At 47.5% G+C, this 24,967-nt stretch overlaps 2 protein-coding genes across 2 annotated transcripts in view; both read right to left on the bottom strand.

The window, feature by feature from the left end:
• ablim2 (actin binding LIM protein family, member 2) overlaps window positions 1–24,967 on the bottom strand; it is a 502,624-nt gene that overhangs the window by 426,446 nt on the left and 51,211 nt on the right. The window lies entirely within an intron of this gene.
• Window positions 5,001–8,087, bottom strand: LOC121287095. The gene is made up of 2 exons (XM_041204664.1): window positions 6,416–8,087; window positions 5,001–5,074 (listed from the first exon to the last, which is right to left on the bottom strand). The coding sequence occupies exons 1-2, from the start codon at window positions 7,953–7,955 to the stop codon at window positions 5,001–5,003; spliced, it is 1,614 nt and encodes a 537-aa protein (XP_041060598.1). The 5' UTR covers window positions 7,956–8,087.

The raw sequence follows: 24,967 nt of genomic DNA, 5'->3' as shown, positions 1-24,967 counted from the left end.
GCCTGCGCCTGAGCTGAGAGCACAGCATGCAGTCCAGTGGCCGAATCTGCTGCCAATTGGTCAAGCGGAGTGTGGCGGATGTGGATGGGGTTTTGGACAGCCATGAAACGCAATACACACTGGCCATCCAAGTGGAGGCCAGCAGTCTCCAGCATGCGTGAAGGGGCCTTGAGACTTAACCAAGAGAGATCATTGGGACACATATGTTAACCCACGGGTCTCCCTATTTGATCCTGCAGGAGGAGAACATCAGGATCATGGAGTCTGGTGATCTAGCAGGATGCCTCATGGCTTACAGGGAGCAGAGAAGAAGGGGAACAGTGCGATGGAGGCTTGGCAAAGGGAGGAGCACCTCACTGAAGATGAAGGTGCGACAGGGCTTCCTGCACATGCAGCTGAAGATCCACAGTGAGTCATCACTCATAGGTGCCTCGCTAGACCCATGGTCTATAGATGACTCTTGTCAGTCCTGCAAATGACTGGGAACCAGTGTCGCCAGAGACCATGCAAGTCTAGGGAACTGGTCATCACAAATGGCTCCTGCTGCATGATTTGACGCCCCGGGGACATGGAGGGCATCGACTGCCAGTGGCTGTGAAAGTGACTGCAGCACTCGATTTTTATGCCAGTGGCTCCTTCCAGGGTTCCATAGGTGACCTGTGTGGGATCTCAAAAGCCTCCACCCACAAATACATCCAGTAGGCCATGGATGCCAACTTTGCAAAGGCACAGAACTTTGTGCATTTCCACTGTGATCAGGAAAGCCAGGAAGCAAAAGCGCTGGCATCTGCAGCAATCTCTAGTTTTCCACAGGTGCAGGGTGCCATCAACTGCACTCACATGATACTCAGATCTGTGGGGCAATAAGCAGTCAACTACGCTGAATGTTCAGTTGGTCTGCAACCACCACAAACACATCCTGCACTATTCCCAGGGAGTGTCCATGACTCCTACATCCTTAGCAGGTCTCAGATCCCTGACATCTTTCAGGGTCCAGATAGCTACAGGGTTGGCTCCTCGGGTACAAGGGCTACCCACAGAGGATGTGGCTGATGACGCCCGTGCGACAGCCTCAGACTGCAGCAGAGTGACAGTACAATGAGGCTCATGCCGCAACCCGGACTTTGGTGGAGCAAACGACAGGCATGTTGAAAATAGATTCCAGTGCCTCGACAGGTTTGGTGGAGCACTGCAGGACAATCCCCAGAGGGTGTCATGCATTGTCGTAGCTTGCTGCATGCTACACAACCTGGCGCTACAACGGGGGAGGACCTGGCCGAGGAGGTGGAAGAGCTGCACGTCTCCTCCGATGAAAATGACATCAAAGGGGACAAGGGTGATGAGGGCCTCAAAGGCTAAGAAGCTGGAGATGAGGCCATCGCACTCAAGACAACACAGGCATGCTCATGAGGCCCTCATAGCCACAAGATTCGTGGAGGATCATGAGGAAATGCAGTGAGGACAGTCCTGACATTCTCACCTTGCATCTGTGAACATTTGACTCCTGTGTGGCTGGTGGCAGCGCACATACCCTCTATGCTCAGACTCATGTCACGGAGATGCAGTGGAGGCCCTGATAGTCCCAAGGTTCCAGGAGGATGATGATGACATGTAGTGAGGACCACTCCATTGACCTTCACATTGCCTCCATGAAAATCTGACTCCTGTCTAGCCGAGGGCAGCTCGCTTGCACTCTGTGATCAGGGCCAAATCATGGAGATGCAGCTGTGAAACTTTAAGTGCATCTGATCCTTTGGCAGCCTTCAGCACCTGACCCCTTCAGGAGCACAGCATCACCGGACACAGGCGTTAAAGAGATTGGGGGGCCTGCCCCACCTCAAAGGTGCTGAGAGCACACAGGGAGAATGATGGAACTCTGTGACGCTTGCTTGCAATATTCTGGCAACAATGATAAGCACCATCAAGGTGGAGGCTTCAGTAATGTGTCCAGTGAGTGTGAAGCCAGAACAATACTTTGATCTGAAGGTTACACACTGCACAGGGAAGACACCCCGGACTGAGACACCAGCCTTTATCTTGTGCAGGAACCAAGGTTTCACATCTGAGTGACTTGACCACTGCTCATCGTAACAAGTAGCCATAGACAAGGAGACATTTTTGGGAAATTTATTTACAATTGTGAACATTATTATACAAGTGATTAACACCCATGCCTTTGTGGTGCTACTCCATCTTCCTAACGCTGTTGCCACGTCCTGGTGCTCCCCCAACATCCACAGCGGAGGTGGAGGTAGCCTGCTGACTGCTATGCTCTGTTGTCTGTGATGACTTTGGCAGGCATACCCTGGAGGGCTGAAACCTGGAGGGGGACAGGGCTGGGCTGCTTTTGATATCCTGCTGTGGGCCAGGTGCACCCTTTTCAGCCTGTGGAGCTGGACATGATGGGGTTATGGGAAGAGAGGGTTTGGATCGGCTAGACATTCCTGGAGTCACCTGGGTGGATGGCCCCAGGGTGTCAAGCTGCTGGTCCTTGTCCCTATGGGTGCCTGAAGGCCCCTGGTTGACTGCTTGAGAAGAGGAAGCTGGAGTGAGATCGAGCTCCCCCCTTTCATGTTGACACTGTTGGAGGCCAACTATGGCACCAGTGATGGAGTTGAGCCCACACAGCAGTGCAGGACCAATGGCCTGAACCAAGGGCTCCATGGCAGCTGCCATCCTGCTAGTGTTGGCCTCAGTGCATCACCAGATTCCTTGCCTCCAGCAGTCCTCCAAGTGACAGTGAGTTTGGATGTCCCTGCCTTCACCTGTTGTGGAACAGATTGTGTGCTGTGCTCACCCAATTGTGATCGTGAGGATGCTCTACATCTAGGTCCCACCGAGGTGTGTGTTACTGCACTGATGGAGGGTGTGGATGAGCGCTGTGACGGGTCTGCAATGGTGCTACCTTCAGGATTCTCATTCGAGGTGCTCCCGGCACTGGGGTTGGGGTCAAGGTTGCCTGAAGGTGAAGTGGCAGATGTGCCCAGGAGAGAAAATGGAGATTATTTGTGCTTGGCAGTGTTCTAAGAAATTATGAGGATCAGGTTCGCAGGCGGGTAGTTTGATGCGGAAACAAAGAACAGGAGACTAGCTTGCTAGGATAATATTATTTTATTTTGCTTGTTTCCTACCTAGCCTATATAGGATAGAAACCAGGTCCGATACTCACAACGGGTCTGGCATAATTGGCTATATACTTACTCCACGAATTACTGGAACTGGGAGCCGTCAGTTCTGCGGAGGTGCCGCCTGTGACCCACGCTCAGCGATTAGCTTAACCCGGAGCAGACTCCCCGAACTGGGGACTTTCCAGGCTTATATATGCGCTACTCGCCGAGTTCACTGAGTCCGCGTTGGGCACTCGTCCAACACATTGTTTAGTACTGGGCATTGTTCCCATGCGGTTTCGGCTCCGACTCCCTTCAGTAGATAACAGGAAGTCTCTTAGCAACGTCTTGTGTTCAAGGTCAACTGGTGTCTGGATCCAATCTTGCATGTATTGGGACACCATGTTAACCCCTTATATTACATTCCACTGATTGGCCCAATACATGTAACGATTATACAAATACATAATAATAAGCAATACATTGTTATAACATGTACATGTTTTGTTCCAGTTGCTGCCGCACACGGCAAACATACGTACAGGTCAGTATATTACAACAGGTCAGAATCACTAAAACTCCGATTAAAATGAACAACGGAGGAAATAGGGAACGTCGTGCCGTAGTTGACAGCCCATTGAACAGATCCCACCAGTGATGGGCGGATTCCACCTCTACTACATGAGCAGCGTGTACTACCTTTTGGCCATGTATAAAGGTGGACACAGTCACCCGGGTAACATTGATTTGATGTTGTCGCAATATCTGCTTTAGCTCTTCCGAGCGATCGAGGGCCTGTTTAAAACGCTCTAGCGAGATACTCCAAGGGTGCAGCCATACCTGCCACTGCATAGTGGTGAGGTGTTGCGTTCCGCTGTAATTGGTCAATAGGTAAGTATGGTTCTGCCACCGCCATCGATAGATGCCAGTAAGGCAACCTGAAAAAGGGGTCGTCGGGAGTAAGGCATGGGCATGACTAGTGGCCACACAGAGCGTATGGGGACCAATCTGCCACATCATATCTCGGGGTGCCTCAATCATCCATTCACACAAAGCCGTGTCTTCTGTAAGGCACGGGTCTCGATATCGATCCATCAACAGACAGGCCTTTCCTTGATCCGCCTGCTCACACGCGGACAAGTCATAGGTAAGATTGGTGTCCGGACTGAACCAATTCCCTTTTGTTTTGAGAAAGTAATATCCATCAGATGTAATGACCGGCAATACGTAATATCGGCACACCGTCACAAAATCAGTTACATTCAAGGTTACAAAATGTCCTTTACACAGCGTTGCATTACACCATGTTTTGTCCGGATAGGTGTTCATCCATAATTTCTCAGATACGTTCCACACCCCTCGCCAGGCCTGAACATTAGGCGAAGTGACTATTCGTAAAAATCGTTCTTTTTGCAAATGTGCATGCAGCATTTGGATACCGCAAATTGTCCAGTTCATCTGTACAGTAAAATTTTGGAACAGCCGTTGAGTCGAATCCCACACGTCCAATTCCCATTTTAAGGAATGCAGCAAAATTCGTGCAGTCTCTTCCTGCGTCATCATGGCCGACGGCATCCATCGGCCAATAGTGTACAGGCCTTGTGCAGTTGCTTGCCCCGTACTGGATAATTTAGTACGGGTCACTTCAGAGTCTATAGCATTGGATATCCCCATTACTGTCCCTGCCCCTCCTAACAAGGTATCGTACCATGCCCGTCGTCGCCGTTTAGGGTTACATTCGGGTATGACTGGCAGTCGGAAGGTGGTTGATGTTTTGGGATGCCAGACTCTCCCCTGATTAACCAGTCCATTGGGCCTCTGCCAGTGATTGGCGTCCCATTGGTAATCCTCATTTCGTCGTTGGCGGTAATAATAGTCCATTCAATACCACCCTCATGACACCGTCCTTCGGAACACATATTCACCCGGGTGTGAATGGTCAGTGCGCAGCCCGGGGCCACTGTTGTGTTTGCATCCTCAAAGCTGCCCTTGTATCGATACAACGTGCAATTGCTGGTGATAGTCATAATGTCACATCGTTGTCCGGAGGGGCACGTAAAATTGTCCTGCCTTCGCTCTTGGTCACTGGCTTCCCAGCTGACGATCTGTCCCAGAGCACCAGCATTGTGTTTCGTTTCTTCCGACCCGGGTCTTGACATACTCCGACCCAGGATTCCAACAGTCCATAGCACATTCAGGGCCCACCACCATGCCATGATCCGGATCTATGGTGACGAGAAGACGTGGGCTCATGTTTCTCGGAGGTAGCATTGGTTTGCCGGCACGTTATGCCAGGCTGAGTCCCCTGGATACATTATTGTCACCAAACTATCCTTCCCTTGGGCGATTATTTCTGCCGGTTTTGGAGGGCCATTTGGCTGGCGTACCCAAACTTTAGCCCCCTTTACATCAGTGGATCCGAAACCTCCCGTTCCCCGTTCGGTTATTTTCGTAGGGGCCCCCGTCTCCTCCACAGTGGACATGTCACAAGGTTTAATTACCAATTGGGCGATCTTATCCCCCTTATTAACCACGTAGGGCTCGGTGGTGATGTTGACTAGGATAACCCCAATCTCTCCCTGATAGTCTGCGTCAATAACTCCACCCATGACATCGATCCCTTTCAGTGATAACCCAGATCGTGGGAGAATGTGTCCATAAGTCCCGGAAGGGCAAACTAATCCCAAGCCGGTTTTAACTGCCGTTGGCACTTGGGGCACCAACGTCCGGGTAGTCAAGGCCCGCAAATCAAGCCCCGCTGATGCCGGGGTGGCCCGGACTGGCAGTTCCGCTTCCGCATCGAATTTCCACATTTTAATGGGACGCGCCTCGGGCGTGTCACATACCTTTATCATCCTATTTAAGGGTGTAACTCCATTCCCCAATGGACGATTGTTAATTTGTTTTACAACTCGGATGAGGTTCTTTTTCCAATTTGTCAAATCATTCGCCCCCCCCCGCCTTCCGAAGAGAGGACTTCAAGATCCCATTCATCCGTTCAATCAGTCCTGCTGCTTGCGGATGATACGGCACATGGTATATCCATTCGACATGATTATCGTTGCACCATTGCTTTATCCGCCCTCCCGTAAAGTGCGAACCGTTGTCGCTCTGGACCTGCATAGGCATCCCATAGAATTGTTCTATCATATCTAAACATCGCAGGGTTGCCTGCTGATTATTATTGCGACAAGGATGGGTCACCAGGACCCCAGACATGGTGTCCACTGCTGTGCAAATGTGCCTGCATCCCTGGGACGTGGGCAATGGGCCCACGAAGTCCATCTGCCAGCTTTGGCCGGGGCCTTCTCCTCGGTGAATGTGCCCCATCATATGCTGAGGCACTCCCTGTCTTTGGTGTTGGCATTGCTCACACTGATTCACTGCGGTTTTTACATCGTCTACCAGCAGGTCTATACCCCGATCCCGGGCCCATTGTAGAGTCCCTTGTACACCCCAATGCCCAGCCTTTTGGTGTGCCCATCTGGCTAGGTCCACCGAGGTGTCCCTCTGTATTACCATAGCTCGAACTATGCCGTCAACATATCGGTTATGGAGGGCTTCTGCGTCATTTCGGGACGTGTGGGCGTCCACGTGTGTGATAAATATCCTTAAATGCTGGGCCTTCTCCCAAATTTCCTCCCACAGCGGCCTACCCCATACTTCCCGACTTTGGATCATCCACTGATTGGCCTGCCATGTGGGCATCCACTGAGTCATCCCGTTAACTACTGACCATGAATCGGAAAATAGGTGTACCCCAATAATTCCGGCCTGCATGATTACCATATGCACCGCCTTGAGCTCGGCCCACTGGCTGCTCTTACCCTCTCCCAATTCTTCCAATGTAATCCCTTGCTTTGGATTATACGCAGCGGCCTTCCACCTACGCCGTCCTGACTTCCATTGAGCCGAGCCGTCCACGAACCAAGCAGTGGCTTGCTCTTCCGACGTCAGCTCATCGTACCTTTTCCCAAGTTTCACAGGTGATTCTGTGTATTCAATCACCTCGAATCTCACTTCCCCTCCCTCAGGGGCCTCCGCCACTTGCTCATGTAAGACTGACACCCCCTTCTGCCCAGTCTTCACCCTTTCTGACACATACCATTTCCATTTGATGATACTACTTTCTTGGGCCGTCCCTATCCTATGTGTAGTGGGATCACTCATTACCCACGGGAGAATGGGTATAGCCGTTCTCATAATTACTTCGTGTCCCGCTGTCAGGGCCTCGGTTTCCACCAAGCTCCAGTAGCAGGACAACAGTTGTTTCTCAAAGGGGGTGTACCTCCCCCCCGCCGGGGGTAGTTTACGAGACCAAAACCCCAACGGCTTCCTTACGCGTCCTTGTTTTTGCCATAGACTCCAATTTGCATAGTCTCCCTGTGCCGAAACCTGCAATTCGACCGGTCCTGACTGTATTTTTCCTAGGGATACAGCCTGCTGTATCGCTTGTTTGGCCATCTCGAAGGCGAGTTGATGGTTGTTAGTCCATTCAAACTCTGCCTTCTTCCTGGTAATTTGGTATAATGGTCTCAGTATCTGTCCCAAATGTGGTATATGTTGCCTCCAAAAGCCAAATAGTCCGATAAATTGCTGTACGTCCTTTTGCGTGTGAGGAACTGCGAAGGCCTGAATTTTATCCCTGGCCTTCTCGGTAACTTCTCGTTCCCCTTTATTCCAAATTATCCCCAGGAACTTCACAGTCTGGGAAGGCCCTTGTATCTTTGCCGGGTTGATTTCCCATCCGTACCCCTTCATGTGTTGGACTAATGCGTCCAACAGTGTTTGTATCTGGGCCTGCCCACTACCTTGTATCATTATATCGTCAATGTAGTGGGAGACCATTACATGGTCCGGCACTTCGAACCTTGCCAAATGTTCCGCCACTATCCTATGACATATAGTGGGGCTGTGCAGATAGCCTTGAGGCAACCGTGTGAATGTGAACTGTCTACCTTCCCACGTGAAGGCAAACTGTTCCTGTCTATCTTTGGGGATTGGGATAGTAAAAAAGGCATTAGCTAAATCGATCACTCCGTACCAAGTACCAGGGTGATGTTGTATTCGTCCTATAATGGTAACGGCGTCAGGTACCGCCGCCGTCAGGGCAGGGGTATGGCGGTTCAATTGCCGATAGTCCACCGTCATCCGCCAGGATCCATCAGCCTTACGGACCGGCCACAACGGGTTATTCCAAGCAGTCGAACACGTTTTTAGTACCCCCGCTTCTAAATATTCCTTAATGGTGGCGGAGATCTCTTTGTGCCCACCAGGAATTCTATACTGTCGCAGGCTGATCACCTTTTCGGCTATTGGGATGGGAAAGGGGTCCATTTTCACTTTTCCCACCAATACCGTGCGACAATGGATTAAGGTTCCAAATTCAAATTTGCCGTGTCGCAGGTATAAGGTTAGCCCTGCCAACACGTCCATTCCTAGGATCCACTCGCGGACCGGTGTTATGATTACCGAATGGGTCCTGATCGGCATTGCCCCTATCCCTAAGGGTAATTGCACCATTTTTCCTTCTATTAAGTTTCCTCCCAATCCCACTAATGTGACTGGGGTTCCTTTAAACTTATGGGGAGTTCCATGGATTAGGGTGGCCTCCGCCCCAGTGTCCACTAGAGCCATAACCGTCTGAACAGATTTGCGCCAATAAATGGTCACCGCCACATGTGGTCTGATGTCATCGGCCGACCATTGGCTCGTTTGTGGGCAAATCTTCGGGGCTTGGCCCAATCCCTATTGGTCCTCCCACTCGTCCTCTTCTGACAACGCCGGGTACAGGCGTTTAGCACCCCTTCCTCTCTTATTCTTCCCCTTCTTATTCGCATTGCGAGTGCGCCGGTCTACCTTGCAACATTCCCTGTAAGGGGTTGTCACCTCTCCTTCCTCCTCCTCGGAGGACTCCCATTGCGGTCGGGTGGGGGTTTTCCCTCTATCTGAAGCAACGTTCCCCGCCTCCCTGAACTGGCATTTCTGTATTAGTAGCTCTACCAATTCCTCTGCCGTCACCCGTGGTTCACGGGCCTCAGTTTCTACCCTGGACACTTTAAGTCCCTTTCGTTTACACATTTCCTGCAGCTCTCTCGTGGGTCTCCCATCAACGTCCGCAACCGGGACTTGTGCTTGCATCAACGCTTGCCATAGGGCTCGGCGGGAGGGTCCGGGGTTGGCTCCTTGATTGGGGTTGGATCTAGAGTCACCTCGAGTTTCCGAGCGACGTCCCTCCCTAGTCCCATTATTACCCCGGCCCTGCGCCCCCCAGTCTCCCAGTCCTCCCATCTCCCGCATCATACTCCGAGCCTCCCCCAACGTTTCTCCTTTGCCACTCAACATTATGGTAAGTAGTAACGGCTTATAATGTGGGGGAGCCGTTTTTACCAGGTGATCCCTGGCTTGTTTGCTCACGTTGACATTTTCTACCTCATCCAAGACTCCTAACAACAAGGCATCCCGTACACATAGCCGGGTCAATCTTTGTATTCCTTCCTTAATCGTGGTCCATATTCCTTCCAGGGGTGGCCAGTCAGACGGGAACGGGTATTGTTCTGCTACCGCTCGGGCGTACATCCTGAACAGAGTCCCCGTACCCCTCTCCCCTACCATATCTTTGGCCTGTCGTCTATATGCCAGGTCTATTGCCGCATCTTTGGCCAATCCCCCAAATTTGGGCGCATCCTGAAAGTCTACCTGGACTTGCTGTCCTCCTTCTTCCAAAAGCCTCACCAACCACAATTCAATGGGCTCCCCAGGATTTCGGCGGGTCTTTTGAGTAATGTATAATACTTCCTCCGTAGTAAAATCCTCCGTTAACTCGGAGAATTCCGGAGGAGGTTGCAACTGGGGGATCTCATGATGGATAGGCTCGCCTCGCTCGTTTCGTTGGGGATTTCCCTCATCATCCAACAACACTTCAAACCTAACAGGAGGCCGTCTCTGAACCTGTTTTCTCCGGACGACCGGATTCGCTCGCACCTGGGGTGGCAGCTCATCTTCGTACTGATCATCCGAGTCCCCCCATATATTCCCGTCCCAGTGGTCAATATCCCAGCCGTCCCCATTATTTAGCTGTGCCACAAACGCCCTTATTTGAGTGGGGTTCACGGAGCGCGGGCGCTTTCGCTCACTCTTCCGCTTACTAGACGACAAATGTGTGATCGCCCGCCCCGCTAATTCCGTTAGTGCTGCTATTTCTGCCTTTAGTTTTATAATTTCTTGTCTTAACACGGAGGCATCCCCGCTACTGAGCCCCTGCTCATGCTTAAGGGTTGCTATTTCAGCCTCCAACTTCTGACGCCTGTCAGACTGCTGCTTACAAGCCGCCGCACAAGCCCACATCCGCCTCTGGATCCCTGGCAAGGGGTTCCTTGAGGGGACCGGGATTTTCTCAAGGGTGGACAGCAGCGACCCTGGGGTGGTTCCTACGCCTTCGGCCTCCCAGTTTTCCGGTCGCCCCCCACCCTTCCGCAAACAGGCCGCTACACTATGCCACGGCCCTTGCCATCCTGGGACCGCAACCGCCTCGGCCTGCCCTTCTGGTTTCTTATTCCTTTTCCCAAACATTGTTTCGCATCAAAATCCCTCCTCAATTGCGATTGATCCTGCCGACTACGCCAAAATGTTCTAAGAAATTATGAGGATCAGGTTCGCAGGCGGGTAGTTTGATGCGGAAACAAAGAACAGGAGACTAGCTTGCTAGGATAATATTATTTTATTTTGCTTGTTTCCTACCTAGCCTATATAGGATAGAAACCAGGTCCGATACTCACAACGGGTCTGGCATAATTGGCTATATACTTACTCCACGAATTACTGGAACTGGGAGCCGTCAGTTCTGCGGAGGTGCCGCCTGTGACCCACGCTCAGCGATTAGCTTAACCCGGAGCAGACTCCCCGAACTGGGGACTTTCCAGGCTTATATATGCGCTACTCGCCGAGTTCACTGAGTCCGCGTTGGGCACTCGTCCAACACATTGTTTAGTACTGGGCATTGTTCCCATGCGGTTTCGGCTCCGACTCCCTTCAGTAGATAACAGGAAGTCTCTTAGCAACGTCTTGTGTTCAAGGTCAACTGGTGTCTGGATCCAATCTTGCATGTATTGGGACACCATGTTAACCCCTTATATTACAGGCAGCCGTGCTCAAACACAGAACAGTGGACTCAGAGTAGCATTGGTAGAGGGATGATATGGTGCAGGATCCTCACGTGGATGCTTTATTTTTAAATTCATTCATGGGATGTGGGCTTCGCTGGCTGGCCAGTGTTTATTGCCCATCCCTAGTTGCCTTTGAGAAGGTAGTGGTGAGCTGCCTTCTTGAACCACTGCCATCAGTGCTGGGGCCTCAAGTCTTTACAAATCATATAAATGATTTGGATGAAGGGACCAATGGTTGGTTGCTAAATTTGCTGATGACACAAAGATAGATAGGAAAGGAAGTTACGAAGAGGACAAAACGAGGCTACAAAAGTATATAGATTGGTTAGGTGAGCAGGAAAAGATCTGGAAAATGGAGTTAAATGTGGGAAAATGTGAGGTTGCAGGCCAAATAAAAATTATGCATATTATCTAAATGGTGAGAGATTGCAGAGCTCTGTGATGCAGAGGGATTTGGGTGTCCTAGTGCATGAATCGCAGAAGGTTAGTATGCAGCAAGTGATTAGCAAAACCAATAGAATGTTATCGTTTATTGCCAGGGGAATTGAATACAAGAGTAGGGAGGTTATGCTTCAGTTATATAGGGCATTTGTGAGACAACATTTGGAGTACTGTATACCGTCTTGGTCTCCTTATTTAAGGAAAAATGTAAATATGTTAGAAGCAGTTTAGAAAAGGTTTACTAGATTAATACCAGGAATGCGTGGGCTGTCTTATGAGGAAAAGCTGGGCAGGCTAGGCTTGTATCCGCTGAAGTTAATAAGATTAAGAGGCAACTTAATTAAAACATATAAGATCCTGAGGGGGCTTGACAGGTGAATGTGGAAAAGATGTTTCCTCTTGTAGGAGCATCTAGAACTTGGAATCACTGTTGCATAATAAAGGGTCACCCATTTAGCACAGATATAAAAAAAAATTCTCTGAGAGTTGTGGGACTTTGGAATTATCTTCCTCAAAAAGTGGTTAAGACAGAGTTCTTGAATATCTTTAAGGCAGATGTGGATAGATTCTTGATAAGCGGGAGGGGGGGGGGGGGCGTGAAAGGTTATCGGGGGTTGTCAAAAATGTGAAGTTGAGGTTAAAATCAGGTCAACCATGAACTTATTGAATGGCTGTTAGGAAGAGAGTTCCAGAATTTTGACCCGTCAGTGAAGGAACGGCGATATATTTCTAAGTCAGGATGGTGAGTGACTTGGAGGGGGACCTCCAGGTGGTGGTGTTCCCATCTACCTGCTGCCCTTGTCCTTCTAGATGGTAGTGGTCATGGGTTTGGAAGGTGCTGTCAAAGGAGCCTTGGTGAATTCCAGCAGTGCATCTTGTAGATGGTACACACTGCTGCTACTGTGCGCCGGTGATGGAGAGAGTGAATGTTTGTGGATGTGGTGCCAATCAAGTGGGCTGCTTTGTCCTGGATTGTGTCAAGCTTCTTGCATATTGTGGGAGCTGCACTCATCCAGCCGAGTGGGGAGTAGAGATATACAAAGCTACTATTTATCTAAACATCTGCACAGTTTAATCATTTAGCTACATTTGGTATGCTGACTAAGAACTAAACTTTGTACGAATTTTGTTAGTGTAAAGAAGCTTTCAGGTGCATCTCTTATATATCCACCATGAAATGATGGTGTATAAGTCAGGATCTAAGACCTGACTTAGATGTTCCAGAATTTACAATGGCGTGAGTCCTCAAACAGTCCCCAAAATGTCTTACTGATCTGTGACTAATATATATTAATAGTAAATAAACAGCATGGAAAAGAATCAAAAATGATTTGGCATTTTAAAATTGTGTTATCTCACAACTCATGCTTACACTAAACAAGAATAAACATGCAACAAAAATAATGGCAGGTAGCATTAGAAAAGAAGAACCAAATATTTCAAACTAATATTAAAATTACAAAATATCATAGTGACAATCTGTCATTAATATTCAATAGTCCCTTCAAAAAATATTATGCAAATTATAGCACTAAAGGTTGACTTGTCTACTTTAAGTTTGAAAAATTTTGCTTTTTTATGAATAAATTGTTATTTTGATATATTTTTAAAATTTCTACAGCAAACTCTGAAAATACATAGGACAACTAAATAATATTTGATAATTTGTGTATCTCTCCTATTCTGGAATGATCAATGGTTTATTTAAAAATAAACACAGAAATTTCGCTGATCACTCAATTCCAGTCAAGTTAAAATATAGTTCAAAATGTAACCAAAAATGTTCTTTGTCTTTTGCTTCAAATAAGCTAAATATATATAAGCTTTGTATCAGAATACTGTACACCAAAGCTCTTCCAAAGGTAGTTAGAGAGTAAAATATCCAATATTATATCGATTTATAAAGCTGAACTTTCCTCTTGGGAGCAATATTTCGCAAGTCTGACCATTTTGCATGCTGGCAAACTGCATTCCTGACTGATGTGCAACTTTGCCTGGGAATTTTGTCTTTTCCCGCAGGGTTTGGGTTTACATTACAGTTTGTGAGCTGGGAACCAGTGCAGAAGAAGTGTGACTGCAGAGGTGGGCTGATGAGAAGGCCCATTTTGGTTCTCGACAACAGCAGCATGGTCCCTAATATTATTTAAAGGTCCCCCTAAACCACACCCACTTCTCCCCACCCACCCAAACTGCACCCCTATGTATCCTCTATAACCACTCACCCATTACCCACATTTTTCACTGCATTATGGTACTTTCTCCATTGGAAAAGTACTGCATGTGAACAATTACAAAATGCTGGTCAATGTAAGGGTCAACTTACCATTGTCAGACAGATGCCTATGCTGAATCACTGCATTTAAAATACATCTTCATTACAATACAGCCTCAAATAGTAACATTTGACGCCTCAGCAGGCATTCCATTTTCTTCACAAACTCTCAAGCCTAGTGAGCTTTTAATGGGTTTCCAAAGCAGCGCACCAATCAAAAATGGTGTGCAAGAAGAAATCCAATTTTCGTGCCCCATTTAAAATGAGGAACCCAACTTCAGCATGGATGGGTTTGTGTTTTGCTCACTAGGCATTCCTGACCCACAAAAATGCCAGAGGAAAATGGCGTGGGGTTGGGAATGCAAAGGAAAATCAGATTTCCTCCAAAACAAATCAAGTGTGGCCATTTGTGCACCAAAATAAGACTCAGGACCCGGGTAGAAATTCGGCCCACAGTCTCTAAAAAAGCTCAAAGATAAATACTCTGCACTTTAATAAGTATGTGCACTTCATACAAAACTGCAGAGTCAAATCTGACATCCACTGACTTTATCCTGTAAACTGCACTGAGTGCCGGAGACTTCCATTAGATTCATTATAGAATCAGCTTACATCATTTTTTAAAATTCATTTACGGGATGTGGGCATCACTGGCTAGACTAGCATTTATTGCCTATCCCTAATTGCCCTTGAGAAGGTACTGGTCAGCTGCCTTTTTGAACTGCTGCAGTCCCTGTGGTGTAGGTACACCAACAGTGCTATTAAGGAGGGAGTTCCAGGATTTTGATCCACCGACAGTATAGGAATGGCGATATATTTCCAAGTCAGGATGGTGAGTGGCTTGGAGGGAAACTTCCAGGTGGTTCTGTTCCCATGTGCCTGCTGCCCTTGTCCTTCTAGATGGTAGTGGTTGTGGGTTTGGAAGGTGCTGTTGAAGGAGCCTTAGTGAGTTTCTGCAGTGCATCTTGTAGATGATACACACTGCTACACTGTTTGTCGGTAGTGGAGGGAGGGAATGTTTGTGGAAGGGGAGCCAAAAAAGCAGGCTGCTTTGTCCTGGATGGTGTCAAGCCTCTTGAGCGTTGTTGGGGCTGCACTCATCCAGGCAAGTGGAGAGTATTCCGTCACACATAAAAAGCATCTCAACATCCTTGAAACAGCTACAAGAGATTTCGGTCAGAGCAGAAATGAGAGGTTAATGCACAAAAATTCCATTTTGACTTTGCCAAGTCAAAATGAGAATTTACCAGATTTGAGTTCAGAAAATGAGCTTGAGGAGGAATTAAGCCTACAGCAAATGAAAAGGACCACTGGACTTAACTGAAACATTCCTTACTAAGTTAAAGATTGGTAATAAGAAGAAAAAGAAACATAGGAGTTGAGTTATGATAATACTATGACGTGCAAATTCTACTAATCTTGTTACATTTATTGACTATAAGTAAGTTTTTCTAATTGTACAATATGTGTAACTGTGAAACAAAATGGAAAGTTTATTTGTATAGTATGTAATAAGCTATTGTTAGAAGATTAAGATGTTAAGTTTGTGTGAGGTGGATGTAAGGCTATTGCAAAGAAACCTTCACTGTTGTGAAGCTTTCTTTCCTCCTAAGGAGGAGGTGTTTGGAGGTGTTTGGAGGCAGTTTAAGATATATTGGTATTTGTAGCTGTTAGGAATGAATTATAGCTTTAAGATTTAAGTTTGATTTGTATTTCTGTATCTGTGTGATAAGAAAAGGTCAAATTGAATTTTAATTTCACTTTAAAAAGGTGCCTGCATTTCTAAGGAGGTTTTTTATGATTGTTGCAGAAAGGATAAACAAACAAGAGTAGAATAATTGGGCTGTTGCAACAGGGATCCAGAAAGGCAGGTCTCTCCCACAGACATACACAGAAAAACTAAAGAAACAGAAGTTTTAAGTTCAGTTTGAAGCCAAGACCCCAAAGAGACCAGACACTGGGAAGAAGGAGATGCAGATTTCCCAGAAGAACCCAAAGGTCCCAAGGCCAAAGGGGAGTGATAGAAACAGGGGAAAGTCCCAAATAGACCTCTAATCAAAGGAAAGGCAGGAACCTGGAAAAGGTCCTGTTAATGATGTTAAGTGTGTGGGGCAGAGAGAAAGGCCCCAAGCTTCAGGTTTAAAGAGACAAAAGCTGCAGAAAGCAGGTTTAAAGTGAGAACAGCTTATAAGAGGCAAGAAGGTCCAAAGAGACAACTGGAGGTCTGTAGCTCTTTGCTATGGGCATGTGAAGCAGTGGTACTGTTTTCAGCTCAGACAGTGAGAGAGTGTGTATGGAAGACAGCTTAAATTCATGTGGCGATTCAGAAGAGAAACATCGGAAGGAGAGTTCGAAAACCTGGAGGTGAACCCTTGCGGAGGGTGTCTGAGAGAAAGCATCAGTTTGGGAGAAGATTCCCAGGCGAGATCTTGGAGAGTGGAGATTGGAAACCCTCGTGTGAAAGACGGAGTCTAGTGAGACTGGTTGGCTCATGGTGTGACAAACATCTCGGGACAGTTGAGGAGAGATCCAAAGCATCTGGTTGAGGTGGCATCTGTCACTTGATTTCAGAGTGTTTGTGTGTCTGACCACAGGGTGCTGATTAGTACAAGGACTGTGTACCTACTGGGAACATTCGAGTGTTAGACAGCTTTTGTAACTTGTGGTATCCTTACAAATCTGTAAAGGTATGGTTATGGGTGAAGGAGTATTGTAATATAGTTTGCCTTTTCTTATTTAATGAATGTTTAATGCTTTTGTTAAAAGTTCATTAGCTGACTCCAGTGACTCTGTTTAGAGGCCCCGCTCCACGTATTTAAATAAACAAATAAAAGTTAGGATCTATCAAGCTGGGTTCCACCCTGGGATCAGGCTTGTCCAGTGGTAATCTCAGGCAGAATTTAGTCCTTGATTGGCGTGCGGGCCCCACCGGCTCGGCGGCAGGCGGACAGCCAACCCCTGCCACCGAAACAGGGCACCCTGCCATTTTGAGTGGGCCGGCCAATTACGGCTCACCTAGTGGCCTGCCCGACAGGAAGCGCCAGGGGGGAGGGAATCTCCAGCTGTCAAAGTGGGCTCTTTCGCGCAGCACTGCTGCCTGAGACAAAGTGCTGTCTCAGGGAGATCAGTGACAGTCCAGAAAACTTTAAAAATAGAAAAATTTAAAAATTATTATCATGTCCCCCTCATGTGACAATGTCACACAAGATGGGACATGTTAATAAATATCACATTAAATGTACTAAGGTTTTTAAAAACATTCATGAAGCCTCATCCCGCCAGTGGATGAGGTTTCATGTATTATCAGAAGCCCGCTGGGGCTCCTGGTCTGCCCACCAGTCTTAAGGTTGGACAGGCAGGTCTTTAATTATCTTAAACACTCTGTCAATGACCTCGACTGGCCATTTACAGGTCGGCAGGTGGACAGCTGATTTCGCTGTCCGCCCGCCTTCCTAAAAATTTAAAGGGACCAGGATGACATCGGGGGTTCCTCCCAACATCATCCCGCATCATTTTCCCGTCAGCGAGCGGGCCCCTCCTCCAAATCGCTGACCGGAAAATGCAGGCCCTCAGCTGGGATCATAACACACCACCTCCCTGACCATGATCCTGAGGGAACTGGATGAAATACGACTTCTGCTTTGTGAGTGATTGGAATGCAATAAAGAGCCAAACACTCTGTTGCACTAAATAGAGTCTAGTAGTAAGAAACAATTAGCCTTCGTTCAACATACAACAATGTATAATTATCAATGAGTACTGCAGCTGTTTAGACTGATTTAAAACATAATAAGAAATAGTTCGGTTCAAATCAAGTTTGCAATTATATATTATTTTAAAATGTTTTCATGCCAGAATGTTATTAGTAGATTACAGAGATGAAAAGATAAGGTGATAGATATTTTGTAAGCTTAAGGGAATCTGAATTCTGAAATGAATTACAGGTGGGTAGCTTTTTTTATTCTTTCATGGGTTGCAGGCATTACTGACAAGGCCAGCATGTGTTGCCCATCCCAAATTGTCCTTGAACCGAGCAGTTTGCTCAGCCATTTCAGAGGGCAGATATGAGTCAATCACATTGCTGAGAGTCTGGAGTCACATGCAGGCCAAACCAGATAAGGATGGCAGATGTCCTTCCCTAAGGGGCATTTTTTCCCCCTTTTAGGACATTAGTGAACCAGATGGCTACAGCAATCAATGATAGTTTCATGGTCACCATTATTGAGACTAGCTTTCAATTCCAGATTTATTAACTGAATGTAAATTCCACTAGTTGTTGTGGCAGGATTTGAACCCATGTCCCCAAAGTAGTAGCCTGGATTAGCAGTCCAGTGACATTATCAATAAACGGTGAATAAAACCGAAGGGATCTAGAGAACACAGCACATAACACCAGAATAGTAAGATGTGTAAAGGAGAAACAGAGGTTCTAAAGATGAGTTATATTCAGCTTGAAGCATTAACTCTGTTTTTCTCTCTCCAAAGATGCTGCCAGATTTGTTGAGTATTTCCAGTACATTCTGTTTTGATTTCAGATTTGCAACGTTCATAGTATTTTGCTTATAAAATCAGTAAAGTAGGTTGATTATAATTTCTACAGGTCAAATATCTAAATAGGAGTCAAGGATATTGGAATGGGCTGATTTAACAACTCTGAAATACTACTTTTAAATTGTCACGGCTCACTGGGTATATACTGTGCTGTAATATCAAGCCGCACTGTTCCCCAAGCAATGGCAAATGTGAAAAAACTTGACCAAACCACCAGATTGCCCCAATTCCATCTAACTGTTCAATTCAGGTTAACAGAATACAAGCACCAGGTTTGTAAACTTAGTAAGTAAACAACTGTTTATTGAACAAACTGTCATTAACCAGTGGCAAAAGAAAGAAATATAAACTGCTGATTTCTAACTCTATGACTTAAACTCTACCCTTCTTAAATCCCAATACATACACATACAAGACACATAAGACACACAAAAACATGAGTTTTAAGGGTGGGATAAAACAGTTCAATAGCACCAATTCCAGGGGGAGAATTTTCCCCATGTCGGGCGGGCCAAGTGGGAGCCAGAGCAGGTGGGCACCCCTCTCCCAGCAACTCTGAGTACAATATCAGCATTGAAGCCTTCACAGCATGGATCACTTGCTGGGTATGCCAGCAGATATTGCCCATGCCTAGTTCACCCTGACAGGGTTGAGCTAGGATGGATTCTGTACCCGCAGCATGTGTGATACTGACACCCAGAGAATAGAATGTGGGTGAAACTCTAGGATCTGCACCTAGGCATAATGCTGGAACTGGGATGCATATCAAAGTCAGGGTGCTAACACGCTGGGAGGGGAGCTTCCAGATGGCAGAGCACAATTCCATCTGCTGGTCTTTGCGCTCCATGTGCTTGTGCCTCCTTGCTTAGCAAAGTTATACCTTGTAGTGCCACATGTGAAGGAGGCAGCATTTGGGCAATGGGTGGTGGAGGGGGGGGTCAGCCCTGGCTTCTTTGTGTGAGTGTGCGGCAGCTGCAGGGTAATGAAGAACTGGAGTCCTGCAATGTCCCACTCTGGCTGGGTTGGCAGGGATGTGATGGGAATTCAGGTATAGGCTGGACTAACCAATGTTCTTCTTTCCTTTTCAGAAGACCACACACAATTCCACTGAGCGGATACGGACTGGCGGAGGCCAGGCCCAGTTGGCGATCCTGACACCTTTTGAGCAGCAGGCCATGGATCTGGTGAAGCGCTATGTCCCCAGGTCCACTGGTGATGGTGACGCTGGGGTGCCACATGGAGTTTTGTTTGGCGAGCACTCAGGTCACCATGTGTGTCCCAAAAGCCATGGCACTGCTGAATGCTCAGTGATTGAAGTTTGCAGCATGGGTTGCCCATTGATTATGGAAGGATGAGCGCATAATGATCCGGGGAGCGGCATGCAAATTGACATTGTCTGCACTGTAACTAATCAAATGTCCTTGTTCTTCCTTTCAGCATCACCGGAGTAAGGCCCGGAGCAGGAGGAGGCAGAGGAGCCACCTCCAACCCCTGAGGGCCCAAAGAAAATCCACTCACCAGCATCACACCATCTCTGCCAGGCAGGTGTCAGCACAGATACTAGCACCTCGGTGGGAATTAGAACTTTAGTTAGTGTCCCAGGGCGCGGGGTTGAGGGCACTTCACACTCGCTTGAGGTGCGGGCAGAGACAGAGAGTGTCCAGGGCGTTGACAGTTGGGGGACAGCTGGGGACCAGACACATGCTCGGTCGGTGGCTGATGATATGCCTCTGGAGTCATCTGTGAGGCAGCAAACGCTGGAAGTGCAGCAGCATATGCGGGAGGATCTGGCAGAGATACGTAAGGCTATGTGCAGCATGGTGCCCATGCTTGAGGAGACTACGTGGAGTCGCTATGCTTCCTCCATGGGGAGAGTGGCGACTCTCGTGGAGAGGCTCCTCCAGCAGAACAATCAGGGCCTCCTGGGGTTGTGCTTGAACCTGCAAGCCCTCACAGCGGCATTGACCTCAGCTATTCATTGCCCGTGTGGGAGATGGTTTAGGCACCAAGTATCCCAGCTCGGTTCCCATCCATCTACGGTGAGCAGGGAGATCCAAAGTGACTTCACGTCAGTGCAGCAGCTGCCTGTTGTCTCTGCAGCTCCTCTCAGGCTGCTCCGGATGAGGGCAGCAGCTCCTCCGTCCCTCTGTCAGTGACCATGGCATCCGATGAGGCTATGGTGACTGGGGAGAAGCCAGCTTTGCAACTGGCTGCTCCCTCCCAGGCGGGGCAATCCAAGGCTCCATGGGCCAGAGGATGTCTGCCAAGGTCATCGTGGCCAACAAGACAGCACAGTGGGCAGGCTGTCACAGATGCCAGTGCCAGCGATGAGGACAGCACCCAGACGTAGTAACTGTAAGTGTAAATGTAAGGCACCTTAGGCACACCACGGGTTTCTCACTGGTGCTTTTATGTTGGCCTATAGTAGTTTATTGAAGGCTTGATGTGATGTCCAACACCTTTTTTTTTGGTTTATGAAGTTATATTTGTTCTCAATAAATTTTGACATATTGCCATGTCTCAGGATGATTCCTTACTTCTGCAAGTGGATGGGAACCCGTGATGTTATGAGTGAGTTGTTTGATGTTGAACTTTATTGACAAGGGCCTTAGTTAATGTTACTCCAGGCAGATTTAGCACTCAGGTATCGAGTATGGAGCCTGCAGTCCTGGTGTCTGTTGGAGGTCCATCTGTGGTGGGCTAGCTGAAGGTTCTTTGGATTAAAGCCTCCCGGGTGCCCCTGCCTCCCTGGAATATGCCCGGGTCAGCGTCTACCCCTTCAGCATTATCCTGTGCATGCTCATCCTCGGACTCACTGCTGGACTGCATCTGGAGCAACTGCGTCTACTTCTTCCTTGTCCACTGCGTCGCCCCTTTCCAGTGCCAGATTGTGGAGAACACAGCATGCAACCCCTATCAGCGACACACGATCTGGGGAGTATTGGAGTGCGTCCCCGAGCAGTCTCGCATCTTGAGAAGACTGATGGTTCTCTCCACCACAGCCCTTTTGGAGGTGTGGCTTCTATTGTACCACTGCTCAGCGTCTGTTCTTGGATAGCGGAGAGGCGTTATGAGCCACCTTTTGAGGGGATAGCCCTTGTCACCCAGCAGCCATCCTTCCAGCCGGGCTGGATCACTGAAGAGCATCAGCACCTGGGAGTATGTAAGCGTAGTGGGAGCTACCTGGGTACCTTGCACAGACTTGTAGAATCTGCATCCTGTGATCACACACTATCTGCACGTTCATGGATTGGAAGCCCTTCCTGTTGATGAAGGCACCGGGCTCACTTGCTGGCACCTTGATGGCCACATGTGTGCAGTCTATAGCACCCTGGACGGAGGGGAAGCCAGCAATCGCTGCAAGGCCTCTGGTTTGCGGTGTCTGGCTAGCGTCATCCCAGCGGTAGTGGATGAAAGTCAATGCGTGCCTCATCACAACGTCTGTTAGCTGCTTGACACAAGTGTGGACAGCTGATTGGAAGACTCCGCAAAGATCACCCACCAGCCCCTGGAAAGAGCTGAAGGCATAGAAGTTGAGGGCAGCTGTGACCTTTAGCACCACTGGCATGGGGTGTCCACCCACACAGTTTGCAGAGATCTCAGGGCCTATCATCTGACAGATGGAGGTGACTATCTCCGTTGAGAGATGGAGCCTCCTTCGGCACCGCACCTCAAACATAATGAAGTAGCTGCTTCACCGCCTGTATATCCTGGCAGCAGGATAGTGGCATCTTCTGCGGCCCCTTCCGCTTTAGACTCCCTGTTGGCCCTGAGCCCCTTGTGCCTGCGCCTCTCCTCCCAAAGGTGGCTCCCCTGGAGGCTGAACGTGGACTCCTGGCCTCGTCCCCCTTCTGGCCCTCCCTTCCTCCTCAGAGGAGGTGCCTCCAGTGGAGAGATCACCTCCCATTCACAGGCTAAGGGAAAGCTTCCTGAAAGCTGCAGGCCCCAAAAATTATCTTTACTGTAGAGTCCTGACCTAAAGTCTTTTACTCCTGTCCATGCAGCTGGTATGAGTTTAGAAGTATTCCTGCTCACACAGGCAAGTATCAATAACTTTCACACTTAAATACATGACAGATAACATTCACAACCCCACTCACCCCTCTTATCCCACCCATGGATGAGGTTTATACAAATGTCTCCTACCCGCCTGCCCGTTGTACCTGTGCGACATCCGGAAGGTCGCACGGGCCCCAAAAAGTAGCAGACAATTGCTGCCTCAAGGGCTTTCAGTTCATGAACAATTAATGGTGGGCGTGCATCCAAGAACATCATGTGCCCACCCATCTAATTATCACAATGGCATGCAGTGACATCAGGATGCTTGCCCGACGTCACCGCATGTCATTTTACGTGTCAACATGCGGGGTCCAACCCCGATTGCCAGCTGGAAAATTCTGGCCCAGAGTATAGGATTCGATGGGTTGACTTTGATCGATGTCTTCCAAATTCCTTTCAGTTCTTGTTGATGACACGAGGTGGTCTTCCAGCTCTTTCAGTATTTAGTTCACTGGTTGAGCACTTGCCTTTCAATGTCTCCAACAGGGCTTTTCCCCTTTGATTCTTGACAGGGGTTTTCAGAGAGAGAGCAGGTTATAGAGATATGAGGAGAAAAAGCCAGCTAGCCTATTGTGGAATTACTAGAATTTTCCACAGACAGGAGAAAGAGGTTTTAGGTCTTGTTACTTTCAGGCTAGGAGCTATTCAGTTACCCTCCTTCTCACACAAAACCTTGGTCACCTGGTCAGGAGCCAACTGAAATGCTGTTGTCAGGTAACTCCCTTGGTCCAGGACTCCTTTCCGGCACCATCCTGTCTTTCATGGCACATTCTGTTCCAGGACTACAACACTGTATATATCTCTCATCCTGTCCCAGTGGACATGTCTTTCAAACTGCAGCCATTGTAATTTTACCATAGTCCAACAGGGAAAAAAATATATGTTCCTTACAAAATGTAAAATTGCAGCATCCAATCAAGTTTTACAACAAATAAAAACTAGCTCTTTGTTCATTTATTTTTTGATACAATCATAAAGATTGCTTACATCTGGTGAAGTAAACTTGCAAAAATTAATTTGAGAGAACTGCAGGAGAAGATTCTTTATAAACAAGCTTAAAATTTAGCTACAAAAAATGCACAGCAGATTTCGTATCACGTTTCCTTCACCATACTTCAACATCCTTGTGTTTGTGTTATTAGGATGAAGATGATATCAGAAATGTATGGGTTTACAAGTCAGGAAAGAACTGACATTATGGGTTTCTTTTCTCTCAAAAAAAGAAATCTGAGGTGTGACCTAATAGAGATATCTAAAATTATGAAAGGTTTTGATAGAGTGGATACAGAGAGAATGTTTCCTCTTGTGCAGAAGAGCATAACTGCAGGCCATCGATATAGGATACCTTAGATGTCGGGGTTAAGATCGATCTTTGAAGCCTCAAAAAATCCCTCTAAAAATGGAATTTGACTTAAACGCTGAATCTAAAAATCAATTGCTGGCAGAGGTGTGGGTGGTTGCCATCTTTGTCATTCATCATGCAGGGTCTACTAAATGTTTTTAATGGAATCCAAGATGGTTGGTGACGTCAAAACCAAGGCACAGATCTTTTCTTTACTGAGAGAGTTTATTGACTTTGTTCAGCCTCATAGCTGTCCTCTCCTGGAAGGGTCCCAGCTGTCCCCTATCTATATGTGCTAAAAGTACTTAATTAAACAATGCCCTTCACCTATGTATCTTAATAATATAATTAATGCACCAGTAACATGTGTGGGCTTGTCTTAAACTCCCGCACATCTTCGCAACAGAGCCCATATTACCTGCTTGCACCCAGTTATAAGGTACCACTGAGTTAAACATCCATTTGTGGAGTGAAAAATTGAGGCTGACTACTAATGCAAGTATAGAATCTTGCAGCCAAAAAGGCAGGTCAACTTATACATTGAGTATATGCAAAAAAATTATTTTGGAGCCAGAAAAATTGAGTCAACTTATACACTGAGTCAACTTATACACTGCGATCTATGGTAGTCACCAAGAAAACCATAGGGAATTCAAAAGGAACTTCTTTACTTAAACAGTGGTGAGAATATAGAACTCACTAGCACAGCGACTGAATGAGGCGAATAGTACAGATGTATTTCAGGGGAAGCTAGACAAGCATTTGAGGAAGAAGGGAATAGAGGGTTACAGTGATAGATTTTGATGAGGCAAGATAGAGTAGGCTGGAGTGGAGCAAAAACTGGTTGGGCCAAATGGCCTGTTTCTGTGCTGTATATCCCACGTAATCCTATGTTTCAGCAGGTTGAAAAGTGGGCTTTGAAGACAACGAAGTAGGTTGCAAAGTGAAGTGGTTTTGTAATTGGATTCCATGAAGAAGAGCTGTAATGGCTAAAACCTTCAATGTTGTAATCAAGGAGGAAAGGGATGAA

Source organism: Carcharodon carcharias, chromosome 1 (assembly GCF_017639515.1).
Source record: "Carcharodon carcharias isolate sCarCar2 chromosome 1, sCarCar2.pri, whole genome shotgun sequence".
Taxonomy (NCBI): Eukaryota; Metazoa; Chordata; class Chondrichthyes; order Lamniformes; family Lamnidae; genus Carcharodon; species Carcharodon carcharias.
Note: the sequence above shows the minus strand (reverse complement) of the source record. Positions and strands in the feature narration are given on the sequence as shown.

What these genes read in the sequence shown, in the direction of transcription:
- LOC121287095 (XM_041204664.1), bottom strand. Translation starts at nt 7,955, where the DNA reads ATGGTCTCCCACTACATTGACGATATAATGATACAAGGTAGTGGGCAG. An exon ending in GGGGCACATTCACCGAGGAG is followed by an intron (nt 5,075 to 6,415) that starts AAGGCCCCGGCC and finishes GAGGATGCAAAC; the next exon opens with ACAACAGTGGCCCCGGGCTG.